At 43.7% G+C, this 18,048-nt stretch overlaps 1 protein-coding gene across 4 annotated transcripts; it reads right to left on the bottom strand.

Moving 5' to 3' along the window:
• Window positions 1-599: 599 nt before the first annotated feature.
• On the bottom strand, window positions 600-13,667 carry msh5 (mutS homolog 5). Of its 4 annotated transcripts, none has more exons than XM_046303358.1 (26): window positions 13,161-13,667; window positions 12,873-13,003; window positions 12,652-12,775; window positions 12,318-12,398; window positions 12,005-12,058; window positions 11,760-11,881; window positions 11,322-11,431; window positions 11,193-11,228; window positions 10,994-11,076; window positions 10,813-10,858; window positions 10,503-10,641; window positions 10,329-10,391; window positions 10,100-10,228; window positions 9,926-9,998; window positions 9,422-9,531; window positions 9,060-9,140; window positions 8,887-8,974; window positions 5,679-5,746; window positions 5,481-5,599; window positions 5,226-5,352; window positions 4,964-5,113; window positions 3,651-3,725; window positions 3,351-3,497; window positions 3,072-3,209; window positions 1,977-2,050; window positions 600-1,226 (listed from the first exon to the last, which is right to left on the bottom strand). In XM_046303358.1, the coding sequence occupies exons 2-26, from the start codon at window positions 12,960-12,962 to the stop codon at window positions 1,115-1,117; spliced, it is 2,439 nt and encodes an 812-aa protein (XP_046159314.1). In that variant the 5' UTR covers window positions 12,963-13,003; window positions 13,161-13,667; the 3' UTR covers window positions 600-1,114. The 4 variants fall into 4 exon arrangements, with proteins under 4 accessions (XP_046159314.1, XP_046159313.1, XP_046159315.1 ...); XM_046303357.1 differs by having other exon boundaries at window positions 12,873-12,974; XM_046303359.1 differs by lacking the exon at window positions 9,926-9,998 and having other exon boundaries at window positions 10,075-10,228; window positions 12,873-12,974.
• Between the last annotated feature and the right edge of the window lie 4,381 nt (window positions 13,668-18,048).

Here is an 18,048-nt window from a genome sequence, read left to right as displayed (position 1 = left end):
GCGTTGCTGTTAGACAGACAACCGTAGCGTTGCTGTTAGACAGACAACAGTAGCGTTGCTGTTAGACAGACAACAGTAGCGTTGCTGTTGCTGTTAGACAGACAACAGTAGCGTTGCTGTTAGACAGACAACAGTAGCGTTGCTGTTAGACAGACAACAGTAGCGTTGCTGTTAGACAGACAACAGTAGCGTTGCTGTTAGACAGACAACAGTAGCGTTGCTGTTAGACAGACAACAGTAGCGTTGCTGTTAGACAGACAACAGTAGCGTTGCTGTTAGACAGACAACAGTAGCGTTGCTGTTAGACAGACAACAGTAGCGTTGCTGTTAGACAGACAACAGTAGCGTTGCTGTTAGACAGACAACAGTAGCGTTGCTGTTAGACAGACAACAGTAGCGTTGCTGTTAGACAGACAACAGTAGCGTTGCTGTTAGACAGACAACAGTAGCGTTGCTGTTAGACAGACAACAGTAGCGTTGCTGTTAGACAGACAACAGTAGCGTTGCTGTTAGACAGACAACCGTTGCTGTTAGACAGACAACAGTAGCGTTGCTGTTAGACAGACAACAGTAGCGTTGCTGTTAGACAGACAACAACCGTAGCGTTGCTGTTAGACAGACAACAGTAGCGTTGCTGTTAGACAGACAACAGTAGCGTTGCTGTTAGACAGACAACAGTAGCGTTGCTGTTAGACAGACAACAGTAGCGTTGCTGTTAGACAGACAACAGTAGCGTTGCTGTTAGACAGACAACAGTAGCGTTGCTGTTAGACAGACAACAGTAGCGTTGCTGTTAGACAGACAACAGTAGCGTTGCTGTTAGACAGACAACAGTAGCGTTGCTGTTAGACAGACAACAGTAGCGTTGCTGTTAGACAGACAACAGTAGCGTTCGCTGTTAGACAGACAACAGTAGCGTTCGCTGTTAGACAGACAACAGTAGCGTTCGCTGTTAGACAGACAACAGTAGCGTTCGCTGTTAGACAGACAACAGTAGCGTTCGCTGTTAGACAGACAACAGTAGCGTTCGCTGTTAGACAGACAACAGTAGCGTTCGCTGTTAGACAGACAACAGTAGCGTTCGCTGTTAGACAGACAACAGTAGCGTTCGCTGTTAGAGCAGGTCTCCTCCAGAGGGAAGCAGCTCCTCCTTCATGTAGCGCTGCAGATCCACACTCTGGTCCTCAAGGTTCACACACAGAAACTTCTTCACCACACAAACACACCTGACAGGGACACACACACAAAGAAAACACCTGTGGGTGATTGTGTGTATGTATTGCAGGCAGAATAACGTATTTAAATGTTCATCTGAGCCATCTTTGTTGCAGGTGAATGGTAACAGCTGAATAAGATGAGAAAAAGAAGAAACCAGCACACTGATCTTGATAGTATCACTGCTCTTTAATAACTTTACGTATCGACTTCAAGGCCTTCCTCAGAGCGTTTGTGAATGTTTATAATTAGCAACCTTATGTAGACATTGATCCACCCACATCCGTTCAATGCATTAATGGGGTTGTTGTCGAGGGAAAATAAGCAAGTGTTACCAAATATAACAATATTTCATAACTATTCTAATAACGTGTAAAACCACAATGAGGACATCGATTCATAAATCATTGGTTACAGTGCAAGAAAAAACATTAAGCATAAACTGAAGTGGAGGCATTCATTCATTCATTCATGTTCACATTTACATGCATTCTTTTATCTCAAATTATTTAAATGTAAAATCTGGCTTTAGTCTCACCTGCACATTGACCCAGTACAGGTACTCCTCATATTTACCCTCATTATTGTTGTTATTGTGTTACTATTTCCTATTTATTGAGGAAATATTTGTCTTATTCTAACTCTGTACTGTTGGGAATGGGCTCGTCAGTAAGCATTACACTGTCTACACCTGTTGTATTCGGCCAATAACATTTGATTTGACTTTGTGTGTGTGTGTTCACTGTGATTGTGTGACTTACTTGTTTGCCTGCTCCTCTGTAGATGGTCGGTCGATGCGTTTAATGGTCTTTCCTGTTCTGTACAGTTCAGATACCTACACAAACGTACATACATAACTTACTCTTAGTTTGCATTTCTGTTGAAAAAAATGTGATGCCTTATTGTACTTGTGTGCATAGACACAGGAAGTAGTTTGGGAGTATGGGGGCTGCGTTATATATTAATATTTGGTAGAAATAAAATTGTTAAATATATTTGATGGGTGTAGGAAAAATATTTTTGGCTGCATTACAGATGCTATATCAGTCTGTTAATACAGAACTATTAAAGATGGAGTGCACTACTTGTGGAGAAAAAGAAATATAGTTTGTATCCTGTTTAGTGAATGATTACTGTGAGTATTAATGGAGTTTAGGCCATGAAACTGTGTGGATGCTCATTTAGAAAGGTTGACCTAATCAGATAAGAATAAATTGCCTAGTGTCAAATAGCAGGGTCAGGCCCAGGACAATGAAGATGGACGGGGTGTGATTCTGACGTCTAGCTAAACAAAGTGAGCACCATGGAGATTCCACAGGGGAAAACAGGGAAACTCATTGGGGTTATAAAATGTATAGCTGGGGAGGTGACAACTGCAAGAGGGTGGGGACCAAAAGGAGGGAAGAGTACAAAATGTTTTGTGAACTTTCTAAATGTATGCACTCAGCTGACTGTATCCTTGGTATTAAACACTTAACTTCTCTTGAGCTTTTGGTCTCAATTCCTTGTTGCAAATAGGTTGCAATAGCATTTTTCTTTTCAACAAATGGAAACAGGATGTGCCCGAGCTCAATTTCGAGTCTCATAGCAAAAGCGTCTGAATACTTATGTAAATAAGGTATGTTTTTTATTTGTAATAAATGTGCAAAAATGTTTCAAAAAAGCTGTTTTCGCTTTGTCATTGTGGGGTATTGTGTGTATTTAAGGCTGTAATGTAACAAAACGTGGAAAAAGTCAAGGTCTGAATACTTTCCGAATACACTCTATATATAAAATAAAATCTTCAGATTTTTCAGGGAGTGCTGCAGCACCCCTACTTCCCACAGCTATGCTAGTCTGTGTGTGGTGTAGCGTACCTCCACTCCTCTCTGTACGAGGCTGGGGGGAAGGCCTGCCAGTGTAGCGATGTTAGCTGCGTAGCTGGAGCGACAGATCCCCTCCTTCAGCTGGTACAGAAACACCAATTCATCCCCATCCACCGCTGTCTCCAGAGTCTACACACACACACACAAATCAAGGCTGGGATTCAGTCCAGGGCATGCTTAGGGCAGACGATACACTTTTTAAAGAGTTTTTCCCCAACAAATCCCAGCCTTACATACTGAAAGGGACACACACACACACACACACAGTACCAGTAGTGACAGCAGGCCTGAGGAGGGTAGGAGACCCAGCTGTAGCAGACTGTGGAAGTTAGTGGCCAATAGAATGTGAGGAACCTCGGCTGGAACTCTTTTCAGCCAATGAGAGATAGATGCCGCCAGAAGGGAAAGCCCATCCACCTGGTGAGAAACAGTTTACTTGGACCCACATTGAAACTGAAACATAGAAAGACCCAAAGAAAGGCAAATAACTGGGCAGTGTAAGAGAGACCTTTCTCCTCCATCCCTCCTTTCATGTCTCACGTGTTTCATCCCTCTTTCCCTCTCTCTCACCGTGTTAGTTCCTTTCCCAAACTCATCAATCAGGACCAGTGAGTGACCGCTGCTGTGGTTCAGAGCATGAGCCATCTGTAGCACAGACATAAACACATACATGTATGACACACTGAGAATAGGTAAATGCATGCGTGTCTGTAGTGCAGTGGTGTAAAGTATTTAAGTAAAAATACTTTAAAGTACTACTTAAGTAGTTTTTTGGGGGGGTATCTGTACTTAACTATTTATATTTGTGAAAACATCACTCCACTACATTCCTAATGAAAATAATGTAATTTTTACTCCCATAAATTTTCCTGGACACCCAAAAGTACTTGTTACATTTTAAATTATTAGCAAGACAGGAAAATAGTAAAATAAACACTTATCAAGAGAACTTCCCTGCCTACATACTGCCTCTGATCTGGCGGACTCACTAAACACACATACTTTGTTTGTAAATGATGTCTGAGTGTTGGAGTGTGCCTCTGGCTATCAATGTTAAAAAATAAATAATAATAATTGTGCCGTCTGGTTTGCATAATATAAGGAATTTGAAATTACTTATACTTTTACTTTTGATACATAATGTAATTTTTTTGCTTGACCTGACCAAATTCACATAGAATTGTGAGTTATAGATCTTTCATTTCCATTGAAAGCAAGTCTAGGAAGCGATAGATCTGTTGTATGTGGGCTATTTCTATGCTTCGCATTCTTAAGTTTGTTTTTGCGTCTTTCACTTTTGGTTTTGTACACCAGCTTCAAAAAGCTGAATATACAATCGTTTTGGTTACGGAAAATATATTTCACAGCGGTTTAGATGATACAATGATTCTCTACACAATGACTGCTTGTTTTGTCACATAAACTGAAGTTTGGCAAACTATTTGGATATTTGCATCCAAGAAATGGCAGAGCGATTTATGAATAGTGCATCTTGATCTTTAAGTATATTTTAGCAATTACATGTCATTTTAATACTTAAGTACATTTAAAACCAAATACTTTTATAACTCATTACTCAAGTAGTATTTATATCCTGCCTGGTTGCGCCCCCCCCCCATCTCAACCTCCAGTATCTATACTGCAATAGTCTATGTGCCGGGGGGGCTAGGGTCAGTCTGTTATATCTGGTGTAATTCTCCTGTCTTATATGGTGTCCTGTGTGAATTTAAGCATGCTCCCTCTAATTCTCTCTCTCTCTCTCTCTGACTTTCACTGGAGTCATGTTCTATTAAGGTATATTTACTTTTACCCAATTATGACAATATGGTACTTTTTCCACCATTGGCATAGTGTGTATGTGTGTGTGTAGTGTGTGTGTGTACCTGGTTGAGATCTATCATGAAGGTGCTGAGTCCTACAGACACAGATTCTCTGCTCTGCATGCGTGTGAAGATTCCGTCCACCAGACCAATCTCTGCCTCCTTTGCTGGCACGTCAGAACCAATCAGAGCCATGAACACAATCAGACCCACCTGACCCAGCCAATCACAAGGAAGAGGAAACAATCTATCCTGAAACAACTCAAGAATTGTATCTGTCTTTGACACTTTCTGTGTGTGTGAGTGAGTGTGTGTGTGTCCTTGCCTGTTTGAGGTAGATGCTCTTGCCAGATGAGTTGGGCCCGGTGATGATCTTGACCCGTCCACTAGTCTCAGAACTCAGGAAGGAGTTAGACACAAACATAGGAGAACACAACTCCAACAGAGGGTGTCTGAGAGAGTGAGAGAAAGGGAGATCTGAGCAACAACAACCCTTATCTGCCTCTCTAACCGCCTCCCTGGATACTCTAGGGTTCATACAGGCGTCTAGCCAGCTGGAATGGGGTCTGAGTGTGCGTACCTGGCCTGTCTGAGTGTTATCCTGTGGTGGTTGGCCAGAGTGGGGGTAGTGTATCCATACTCCTGGGAGGCATGGCTCAGTGCCATCAGACAGTCCAGCTCAGCACTCAGATCCAGAACCTACACACCACACACACATGTAGCATAATCCCACAAAAAGATAAGTGTGCACACAGAGATACCGCTTAAAGACGCACACCTTGTACAGACAGGCGCTTCTCCCCAGCACTGTGGTCTGCAGCTGTGTCATAACTGCTGTCTCCATGTCTGAGAGAGAGAGAGAGAGAGATTCAGACATGTAGAAAGTATGGTCTACTTTTTTTCCAAAAGGGTTTCTTCGGTTGTACCCTAGAGATCTTCACGGGTCAACCTGTACCCGAATACCCGATCCGGGACCTGAGCAGGTACGGATCCTGAATCCTGAAATAACGTCACGGGTCTGGGTCGGATCTCATATGATTGTCACAGGTCTTGGGTACGTGTAATTTTAACTGACTGGTCCGGAAGGGCCTGTAAATATCAGAACGCGACTGCTGCAGCAGAGAGACAAGACAGAAATTGTATAATTTATGCTGCTGGTCATGCTTTTCAGAAGAGTGGAGATTGGTGCGTATAGCTTGTTGTTGGCCAATCATAAGTCATCAAAGTGCCAATAGGCTACAGTTATAGTCTCCATGTGAGGCAAAAGTTAGGAGATATCTAATCAAAGGAAGATGAAATTAAAAGGCAGACTGCTCCTTAATATTTTTAAAAGAGTTTATGTTATTTGTAACTGTAGGATGAGAACGCGCACGCACTGCAACATCAGTTAGCATAGCTAGCTAGCGTTACTAGCTTCTCGTCCTGGTTTGATTTCGTCCAAGACTGGTACTACGTAATCATATTGGATCAAATCAAATTGTATTTGTCACATGCACTGAAAACAACAAGCCCTTAACCAACACTGCAGTTCAAGAAATAGAGTTAAGAAAATATTTACTAAATAAACTAATGTAAAAAATATAAAAAATCTTAAAGATAATAAGAAAATTACATAACAATAACGAGGCTATATACAGGGGGTACCGGTACCGAGTCAACGTGCGGGGATACAGGTTAGTCGAGGTCATTTGTAAAGTGTCTATGCATAGATAATAAACAGCGAGTAGCAGCCGTGTAAAAACAAAAACAAAGGGGGGGTCAATGTAAATAGTCCAGGTGGTTATTTGATTAATTGTTAATAATAGCAGTCTTATGGCTTGGGTGTAGAAGCTGTTAAGGAGCCTTTTGGTCCTAGACTTGGGGCCCCAGTACCACTTGCCATGTGGTAGCAGGGAGAACAGACTATGACTTGGGTGGGACCGGAGTCTTTGACAATTTTTTGGGCCTTCCTCTGACACCACCTAGTATATAGGTCCTAGATGTCAGGAAGATTGGCCCAATGATGTACAAGGCCGTACGCACTACCCTCTGTAGAGCCTTATGGTCAGATGCCGAGCAGTTGCTATACCAGGTGGTGATGCAACCAGTCAGAATGCAGCTTTAGAACTTTTTGAGGATCTGGGGACCCATGCTAAATCTTTTCATTCTCCTGAGGGGGAAAAGGTGTTGTCGTGCCCTCTTCACAACTGTCTTGGTGAGTTTGGACCATGATAGTTTGTTGGTGATGTGGACACCAAGGAACTTAAAACTCTCGACCCGCTCCACTTCATCCCTGCGATATTAATAGGGGCCTGTTCGGATCTCCTTTTCCTATAGTCCCAGTTGTCTTGAAAGCACCATAAATCCAGAGAATGCCAGACTGATGACAACATCTGCACACAAAGGACCGCCGCGCCACCTTCCTGTTCAAGTGAGCACAGCACAACAAGGTGAGTCCTAAAATGTCTTGTATGCTGCTGCATAAATGATGTAATATGCCAGGGAGATATGTATACTGTAGCTAAGAAAGTAATACTAAGTGTATGTTGTGTAGTAAGACATTAGCAGCCCATGTGCCTCACCCAAATAATTTGGTCTATTTTCACTTAATTTTGTTCTGACTTGACGGTGCACATGTAGCCTATAACCTGTTTTTTAGAAATGTAATCATTGAATATTGTAAGACCTTTCATTGTCTGCTTATATGCCCTCTTTATTTATCCTACAGCTTTGACTTGGTGTACAGGGAGAACACTAAGAACGGCCCGTGTTCTGAGTTCTGTTGCTGAACAAATAGTTATATTGACTACGTCCGTCCTAGCTTGCTCATGAATGTCTTAATCAAAATTACGGATTGCCTATTATTCACATGTCGTCCCCTTATGCCATAGTTTGTACATCTCAATTGTTAGTAGAAACCACATTTGTTTAAACAAGTCAGCCATTTCCAGGCTGTATCCCATCTGGCCGTGATTGTAAATAAGAATTTGTTCTTAACTGACTTGCCTAGTTAAATAAAGGTTACATATCTGCTATGTTTTTTTAAAGGCAGTAAATGAGGCTGAATTAACTGTTTCGCTGACAGACAAGTCTCCGCTGATAGCCAGGTGTAGCAGTGGAAAGATGTTGGGACTGCTGTTGGGATTCTTCTGTTGGGACAGCTTTATGGAGGCCCTAACAGTTGTTGGGCACCGTTTGTCACCATTATAGTGCAATTAATGTATTGTTGAGTGTCGTGTTGTATAGTGGCTTTGCTGGCATGCATCCCACAATTGTTTTTTTCACCCCACCAAGATTTACATGCTAAAATCGCCACTGGTACCAACGCACATTGACTTGGTACCGGTACCCCCTGTATATATACCCTCGTTATTGTTATGTAATTTTATTGTGTTACTTTTTATTACATTTTTTACTTTAGATTATTTAGTAAATATTTTCTTAGCTCTTATTTCTTTCACTGTACTGTTGGTTAAGGGCTTGACAGTAAGCATTTCATGGTAAGGTCTCAGTTCTTTCACTGTACCTGTTGGTTAAGGGCTTGACAGTAAGCATTTCATGGTAAGGTCTTATTTCTTTCACTGTACCTGTTGGTTAAGGGCTTGACAGTAAGCATTTCATGGTAAGGTCTTATTTCTTTCACTGTACCTGTTGGTTAAGGGCTTGACAGTAAGCATTTCATGGTAAGGTCTTATTTCTTTCACTGTACCTGTTGGTTAAGGGCTTGACAGTAAGCATTTCATGGTAAGGTCTCAGTTCTTTCACTGTACCTGTTGTATTCTGCACATGTTTGATTTGTTTGCTACCATTCCAATTCATTAACATGAGCCCGTTCTCCCCAATTAAGGTGCCACCAACCCCGTGGTATATATATTTATATTCCCGGTCTCTGACATTGCTTGTTCTGATATTTATTTTTCTGGATTATGTGTGTCCCCATTTTAGAGAGGACAGAGAGACGAGAGAAGAGGAGCGAGAGAAAGAGAGGGGAGGGCTGACAGCCTGACCTTTGGTGTCACAGTGTAAGTCTCCCAGCAGGTCATCTAGCTCCTTGGTTCTCTGACTGCGGTAGTGCAGACGCTCCTCAGACAGAAACTAAAACACACACAGTGAGAACATACACACATCATAAACTCACACTCACAGTGGGAGCAATCATACACATGTATCATACACGCACCATGAAGTCAAGGCCCTCTATCTCAAAGTCCTCTTTCTCCACCATGCTGGTCAACCGAGGGACCGAGAGCAGGAACCCTATCTGAGAAAGAGATAAATAAATTATGTTGATAGGATAGGACATCCAGATTACAATTTAACCTCATTTTATGGATATTTAGAAAGCATTGGCATCCTGTTGATCCTGACAGTCAGCAAGGTACACTTTAGATGTATTTGTTTAGCATTTAGCATCCTTGTTAGCATGTAAACCAGGAATGGGTGAACCCATGATTGATGTCAGATCAGGGGGATGTAGACAGACAGTAATAGTAGCTGTCAGACCAAGGGGATGTAGACAAACAGTAGTAGTAGATGTCAGACCAGGGGGATGTAGATGACGCAGCAGGAGGGGATGCGGGTGTCCAGGTGCTCCAGCTCTCTGCGAGCCACGTCCGTCAGGAAGTCAGACAGTCCCATCATCCTCCTCTTCTCTGGCAAAGAAAGCAGACAGAGGTGAGTAAGATTACCCTAACCTTCACTTTAAATTAACCATCAGCTACCACTAACCTTCAGCTAACATAACCCTAACCTTCAACTAACATAACCCTAACCTTCAACAAACATAACCCTAACCTTCAACAAACATAACCCTAACCTTCAACAAACATAACCCTAACCTTCAACAAACATAACCCTAACCTTCAACAAACATAACCCTAACCTTCAACAAACATAACCCTAACCTTCAACAAACATAACCCTAACCTTCAACAAACATAACCCTAACCTTCAACAAACATAACCCTAACCTTCAACAAACATAACCCTAACCTTCAACAAACATAACCCTAACCTTTATCATTCCCTAATGTTATGAACACTCACTCTCATCTATAGCAGGGTCCACATTGGGTTTGACAGTGAAACGGTTTTCTGCTAAACTGCCCTCAAAGTCCACCTATACAAGACACAAATCACAGAATAAAATGAGAATGAAACACATTGACATTCAGAACATGGGAGCTGAGCTGCACCTGATGTGTGTACTGTGTGTCCCACCACTCTGCTGATGAGCGAGGCGATGTAGTAAAGGTCATCTGAGAATCCCTCACTGATCTCCTGGAAGAGTTGGATGGACTGAGGCAGGGAGCGCACTGTGTCCCTGATACACACCGCACTATACACTGTCTACAACACAGACACACACACTATTCACAATGCACCGTAGCTTGTCTAATACACATACAGACATGCTATTCATATAGATAAATGGCCGTAGAACTCCTACCTTGTAGAGACCCTGCCAGTCAGAGACTTTGGTGTGAGACAGAGACATCGAACGCAGGAGAGTCTACAACAGGAGAAATAATACTCTTTATTACAGAAAATTCATACTCATCACTGATGTTGCAGACTGAGGCCTGCATGGCGCTGAGGGGTAATGTTCACAGGTCATGGTTACCGGGATGTTCCTGATGTTGCGTAGGGAGGACTGCAAAGTGTTTAGGGAGTCAGAGTTGCGTGGACAGGAGAAGAATCTCACAACTTCCTGTCTCCTGTTCAACACCGCCAGGTCACGAGTAGGCCTCAGAAACCACTGGCTGAGAGAGAGAGAGGATTTCACAATAACCAACATCTAGCAGAACAAGGAGGGATAGAGATTATGACTACGCACCATAAACAGGTACTGAGGTATTGATTATGTTTCTCAGATATAATCTGTGTGTGGGTTGGTTTCTGACAGTTCAACCATGAGAACAGGTTTTCCTCACCGAAGCAGTTTGGAGCCAAACTTGCACCTGCAGTGATTCAGTATCCCTGAAACAGAGACACAAACACCCATGACATCATCACTACAGAAAACATGACTGAGAGATCACCGCTTCTCATAATGCGAGTGTGACAATGTACTGACATCACATCAGAAAATTAACTTCCCATAATGTGTGTTACCATAGAGACTGAGCCCTTCCTTCTCCCCAGACTGCAGCTTGTACACAGAGGGGTGCAGCTCCGACTTGAAGATCTGCAGCACACTGGAACACACAACAAACATGGCAGAGAGAGAGAGAGTGTGTGTGTGTGTGTGTGTGTGTGTGTGTGTGTGTGTGTGTGTGTGTGTGTGTGTGTGTGTGTGTCCAGGGGGACTGACCTGTAAGTATCCTGGTCCACGTACACTACGTCTTTCCTGTAAGAGGAATGAAATTCAGATGTGAAAAAAACATTCAACCACAATACCTATACACAACTGACCTGATCTCTCTGTATGTGTGTGTCTTACAGTGTGTAGGTGTGGAACTGTAAGATGGGGACTCCCATACTGCTGTCCTCTAGCTCCACTCCCACTCTCCTCTTGTCCAGACACTTCAGCAACGCACCTACTGACCGCAGCTAGGACACACACACAAGTAAACACACACACAACATTTTCAATTTAATCTCAAATGTCAGTGTGTGGTTATTTTCCTGGAACAAGGGGGAGAACTCACCATGAGGAGAGAGGAGAACTCACCATGAGAGGGGAGGAGAACTCACCATGAGAGGGGAGGAGAACTCACCATGAGAGGGGAGGAGAACTCACCATGAGAGGGGAGGAGAACTCACCATGAGAGGGGAGGAGAACTCACCATGAGAGGGGAGGAGAACTCACCATGAGGGGGGAGGAGAACTCACCATGAGGGGGGAGGAGAACTCACCATGAGGGGGGAGGAGAACTCACCATGAGGGGGGAGGAGAAGGAGATGCAGGAGGAGAGGTAGGAGATTCTCTCTCTCTCGGAGACGGCGGGAGGAAGGAAGGGAAAATGGGCAGACAACAGCCTCTGCTTACTGACCTCCAGACCTGTGGTAAAAAGAGGGAGGGAGAGAGAGAGAATCTGTAACTGAAAACTTGACTATTGATGTTCAAAAGTTACACTGAGAACAATACCTAGTGTATTACCACAGGCAAGGCAGCTGTTCTTACCAAAGTCCACATAGGGATAGGTCACCACCTCAGGCCTGTAGTCTGGGTTGGCTCCTGGAAGCAGGGAGGAGAGAGGGAGTCAGAAAGAGAGAGGGGGATAGAAGAGAGTGAAAAAGAAGAGAGTTAGAGATAGAAGAGAGCTTGAGAGAGAGCGATAGAAGGGCAAGCAGATAAAGTGAGAAAGGGGGAGAAAGTGCAAATGTATAATGATTTTTTAGCATGAACCTTTACCCTCCACCTTAACCATCACCCCTCCCCAGCCAGCCTAAAGTTTTCCCTTCCCCAGTCCTCCCTGTGCGGTGCTCCTCCTCACCCAGTCCCTGCATGAACTGGACCATGCAGCGTTCCTGCTTAGCACTGGTAATGATCACATGAGGGCTCACCTCCTGGATCACTGAGAGAGGGAGCGGGCAGAGTCAGGGAACCGGGGACAGGTGGAAGGAGAGGGGAAGAAGAGAACAGGGGGAGGGGGAGGAGAAGGAGACAGGGGAGAAGGGGACCAGGGGGAGGGAGGAGGAGAGGGGGGACCGGGGGGAGAGGGACAGGGGGACGGAGAAATGTGTTTGGGTCAGTTAGTAGTTTAGGTGTGTACTGACTACCTCTGGTTAGTGTGTGTAAGTGTATGTGCGTTTAACTTAAGTATATACCTCTGGCCAACAGTTGGAGCTCGTGGTTGTCTGAGGTGTCAGGCATGTAGTGCAGAGTGAAGTCTCTGCTGTCATAGAAACACAACCCCAACTGCCCATGCTGGGCAAACACACTCAGCAACACCTGGGGACACACACACATTATCTTAATCTGCCTTGGCCCATTGTTTGTAGTTTGTATAGCACACATGACATGTGTGTGTGTTCACTGTTGCTCTCACCTCATGTGATTCTTCCTCCTCCTCCTCTTCTCCATTCATATTGGGGAGCCCAGACAGGCCTCTTCCTCTGACATCACCAGGCACCGCCATATACTCTCTAGGCTACACAAAGACACGCAGACAACTTTGGCCTGAACTTTGTTAAGTCAATCATTATATCATCATAAGGCTAATTTGCTAACGTAAACTACTTTGAATTTCACTTATGTAGTAGGCCTAGCCCTTTCCGTTTACAAACATATATAATGTGCGCCTCAGGTATGGCATGTCCGTTAGTTAGCAACTTACCGGTGGTCTATCTCAACTGACTTCAACGTTTACTCGGCTTTTTGTTGCAGTGTGTGTAGTTGATTTTAAGCGCGTCTCTCAATGTGATCTGGCACCGGGCGCGAGGCATGTCAAGCGCGCTAAATTCATCCCCACGTGCGCTGGCGTGGCTGCAGCAGAATTAAAGCCAAAGATGTATCCTACTATATGTGGAGAAAAAAATGGCACAGCACACCAACATCAAGACCTCAACTGTAAAGTATTGCGGAGGGAGCATCATGGTTTGGGGTTGCTTTGCTGCCTCAGGTCCTGGCCAGCTTGCTATCATCGACGGAAAAATGAATTCCGAAGTTTATCAAGACATTTTGCAGGAGAATGTTAGGCTCTCTCTTCACCAATTGAAGATCAACGGAAGTTGGGTAATGCAACAGGGCAACTACCCAAAACACAGAAAATACGCCTTCTGGAGTGGCCCAGTCAGAGTCCTGACCTTTATATTATGGAATGGTCTACCGTATCAAAGGCTTTTGCCAAGTCAATAAAAATAGCAGCACAATATTGCTTAGAATCAAGGGCAATGGTGACATCATTGAGGACCTTTATGGTTGCAGGGACACATCCATAAACTTTTTTTTCACCTTTATTTAACCAGGAAGGCCAGTTGAGAACAAGTTCTCATTTACAACTTCGACCTGGCCAAGATAAAGCAAAGCAGTGCGACACAAACAACAATATAAAACATCTATATACAGTGTGTGCAAATGAGGTAAGATTATGAAGGTAAGGCAATAAATAGGCCGTAGTGGTGAAGTAATTGAAGAGGGAGTGGTTACAAAATTGATTGGACACACCTAGTAAGCAATACTATTAAACACATTAAAAAGTGAAATACTGTAGCTATGTTGTCAAAAAAAGAGAACTCCAAGCTAGAAGTATCAGAAGACTTAGATATGACTGGGAGAAGTGTCAAGAATAAGAAAGCAATATATTCCATAGTACACTAGAACACAGCAAACATGAACAACAACAGTCTAAAAATAGCTGAGGGCAATTGAGCAAAATGGCCACTAGATGACAACAAATGGACCTATCACGAACCTGGATTTCTCACCCTTCCTGTAGGTTCGTGATAGGTTCATTTGCTGTCTTCTAGTGGACATTTTGCTCAATTGCCCCCAGCTATGTGTAGACTGTTTGTCAGGATTTGGCCAGGGTTGTTCCGGTTTTTGGTCACTAGATGCCCCCATTGTGCCTTTTGACCTTTTGTTTTCCCTTAATCCCCATTATTATTTGCACATGTGCCTCGTTTCCCCTGATTGTATTTAAACCCTTTGTTTTCCTCAGTTCTTTGCTTTGTGTTTGTATGTTAGCACCCAGCCCTAGTACTCTGTGAACTCTTGTTGATCCCGGTGGACTCTCTTGTGGAATTCTGTTTTTTGTTCTTGTTTGTTTGTTTTTGAGTATCTTTTGAGGCTTTTTGTGCTATACCTTCCACCTTGTGGATTTACCTTTTTGTCTTGGAGGATTACCTTTGTTCTTGTGGAATTCCTTTTGAGGTTGTGGAGTTACATGTTTTCCTGAAGAACTTCACTTTTTACTTCATTAAATACACAGTCTCAAGTACTGCTGTGTCTGCCTCATCTTCTGGGTTCTGCCGACTATTCGTGGCTCAGTTGGTTAAGTGACTGTTTCTCACTCCGGAGACCTGGGTTCGTAACCGGGTCCTGACACTGTTGTTGTTCATGATTGCTCTATTATAGTGTTCTCCCTCTTCAAATTAGGGCTAATTGGAAAAGCTGTTCAATAGAGGACATTGTATTATTTGTTTGTACTTCCTGACGAAGGCCATGCAGCTGAAACGTGTCAGATTTGTAAAACTTTGTTTCTATTGAACATGCCATACAAATAAAGGCATTTTAATTCATTATATGAAGAGTGCCTTGGTCCTCCTTTCTTTTTGATGACCAATTCACCCCTTTTACAAAAGAGCACCTTCTGTCTACCAAAATATACTATTGTGTAGCTTAGTAGCGCTTCCCTTCCTCCTCTTTCTACTCTACTCATCAAATTGGATGCAGTCTATCACAGTGCCATCTGTTTTGTCACCAAAGCCCCATATACTATCCACCATTGCGACCTGTATGCTCTCGTTGGCTGGCCCTCGCTTCATATTCGTCGCCAAACCCACTGGCTCCAGGTCATCTATAAGTCTTTGCGAGGTAAAGCACCGCCTTATCTCAGCTCACTGGTCAACATAGCAGCACCTACCCGTAGCACACGCTCTAGCAGGTATATCTTTCTTTTTGCTGAGTAGAGTGTTGGAGGCTCTTTTGTAAATGACATTGCCGAAATCAAGGATCGGTAGGATAGTACAAGGGTATGTTTGGCAGCATGAGTGAAGGATGCTTTGTTGCAAAATAGGAAGCCGATTCAATATTTAATTTTTGATTGGAGATGCTTAATGTGAGTCTGGAAGGAGAGGTTACAGTCTAACCAGACACCTAGGTATTTGTAGTTGGTCACATATTTTAAGTCAAAACCGTCCAGAGTAGTGATGCTGGACGGGCGGGCAGGTGCGGGCAGCGATCGGTTGAAGAGCATGCATTTAGTTTTACTTGCATTTAAAAGCAGTTGGAGGCCATGGAAGGAGAGTTGTATGGCATTAAAGCTCGTCTGGAGGTTAGTTAACACAGTATCCAAAGAAGGGTCCAGAAGTATACAGAATGGTGTCGTCTGTGTAGAGGTGGATCAGAGAATCACCAGCAGCAAGAGCGACATCATTGATGTATACAGAGAAAAGAGTCGGCCCAAGAATTGAACCCTGTGGCACCCCCATAGAGAATGCCAGAGGTCAGGACAACATGACCCACTGAACTCTGTCTGAGAAGTAGTTGGTGAACCAGGCGAGGCAGAAACTAAGGTTGTTGAGTCTGCCGATAAGAATATAGTGATTGACAGAGTCGAAAGCCTTGGCCAGGTCAATGAATATGGCTGCACAGTATTGTCTTTTATCGATGGCAGTTATGATATCGTTTAGGACCTTGAGCGTGGCTGAGGTGCAACCCTGACCAGCTCGGAAACCAGATTGCATAGCGGAGAAGGTAGGGTGGGATTCAAAATGGTTGGTGATCTGTTTGTTAACTTGGCTTTTGAAGACCTTAGAAAGGCAGGGTAGGATAGATATAGGTCTGTAAAAGTTTGGGTCTAGAGTGTCTCCCCCTTTGAAGAGGGGGATGACCACGGCAGCTTTCCAATCTTTGGGGATCTCAGATGATAAGAGAGGTTGAACCGGCTAGGAATAGGAGTTGCAATAATTGCGAAGGATAATTTTAGAAAGCGAGGGTCCAGATTGTCTAGCCCAGCTGATTTATAGTTGTCCAGATTTTGCAATTCTTTCAGAACATCAACTATATGGATTTGGGTGAAGGAGAAATGGGGAGGCTTGGGCAAGTTGCTGTGGGGTGTGCAGGGCCGTTGACCGGGGTAGGAGTAGCCAGGTCGAAAGCATGGCCAGCCATAGAAAAATGCTTATTGAAATGGTCAATGATCGTGGATTTATCGGTGGTGACAGTGTTTCCTAGCCTCAGTGCAGTGGGCAGCTGGGAGGTGGTGCTCTTATTCTCCATGGACTTTACAGTGTCCCAGAACTTTTTAGAGTTTGTGCTACAGGATGCAAATTTCTGTTTGAAAAATAGCTTTTGCATTCCTAACTGCCTGTGTATATTGGTTCCTGACTTCCCTGAAAAGTTGCATATCACAGGGCTATTAGATGCTAATGCAGTACACCACAGGATGTTTTTGTGCTGGTCAAGGGCAGTCAGGTCTGTAGTGAACCAAGGACTATATCTGTTCCTGGTTCTACATTTTTTGAATGGGGCATGCTTATTTAAGATGGTGAGGAAAGCACTTTTAAAGAATAACCAGGCATCCTCTACTGACGGAATGAGGTCAATATCCTTCCAGGATACCCTAGCCAGGTCGATTAGAAAGGCCTGCTCGCTGAAGTGTTTTAGGGAGGATTTGACAGTGATGAGGGGTGGTCGTTTTACTGCAGACCCATTATGGTCGCAGGCAATGAGGCAGTGATCGCTGAGATCCTGGTTGAAGACAGCAGAGGTGTATTTAGAGGGCAGTTTGGTCAGGATGATATCTATGAGGGTGCCCGTGTTTACGGATTTGGGGTTGTACCTGGTAGGTTCATTGATCATTTGTGTGAGATTGAGGGCATCTAGCTTAGATTGTAGGACGGCCAGGGTGTTAAGCATGTCCCAGTTTAGGTCACCTAACATTATGAGCTCTGAAGATAGATGGGGGGCAATTAATTCACATATGGTGTCCGTCCAGGGAACAGCTGGGGGCTGAAGGTGGTCTATAACACGCGGCAATGGTTTGAGTTTATTTTTACAGGGACAGTGCACATTAATCAACGTTTCAGTAAAAGTGCCGGTTTTAGCCAGCCGGCTGATTTTCAACCGCAGTCCCAGGGCAGGTTATTAAAAACAATTACAATATAGACAATCATTGATCAGTGAGCGCACGCAGAGCAACATAGGACAAGCAAGACATAACATACAGACAGAGCAACATAGGACAAGCAAGACGTAGCATACAGACAGAGCAACATAGGACAAGCAAGTAGCATACAGACAGAGCAACATAGAACAGAAAGCAGCAAGACAAAATTCATAAAAGCAACAAAGTGTTTACACACTTCACAAGCTACAGACAACAGACCACATGGAAAGCGGCAATACACAGTTAGGGACCATGTTCACAAATCTGACTGACCTTTAGCCATGTCTTCATGCATTTTGTGAAAGTGTGATAAGTGGTGCAGTTATGTGTGTCTGATGGCAGTGTATTCCAGACATGAGAAGCTCTCACAGAGAAAGCAGATTTACTAAAGGTG

This window comes from Oncorhynchus gorbuscha, linkage group LG15, assembly GCF_021184085.1.
Source record: "Oncorhynchus gorbuscha isolate QuinsamMale2020 ecotype Even-year linkage group LG15, OgorEven_v1.0, whole genome shotgun sequence".
Lineage (NCBI taxonomy): Eukaryota > Metazoa > Chordata > Actinopteri > Salmoniformes > Salmonidae > Oncorhynchus > Oncorhynchus gorbuscha.
The sequence above is the reverse complement of the archived record's forward strand: the minus strand, read 5'-3'. Positions and strand labels throughout refer to the sequence as shown.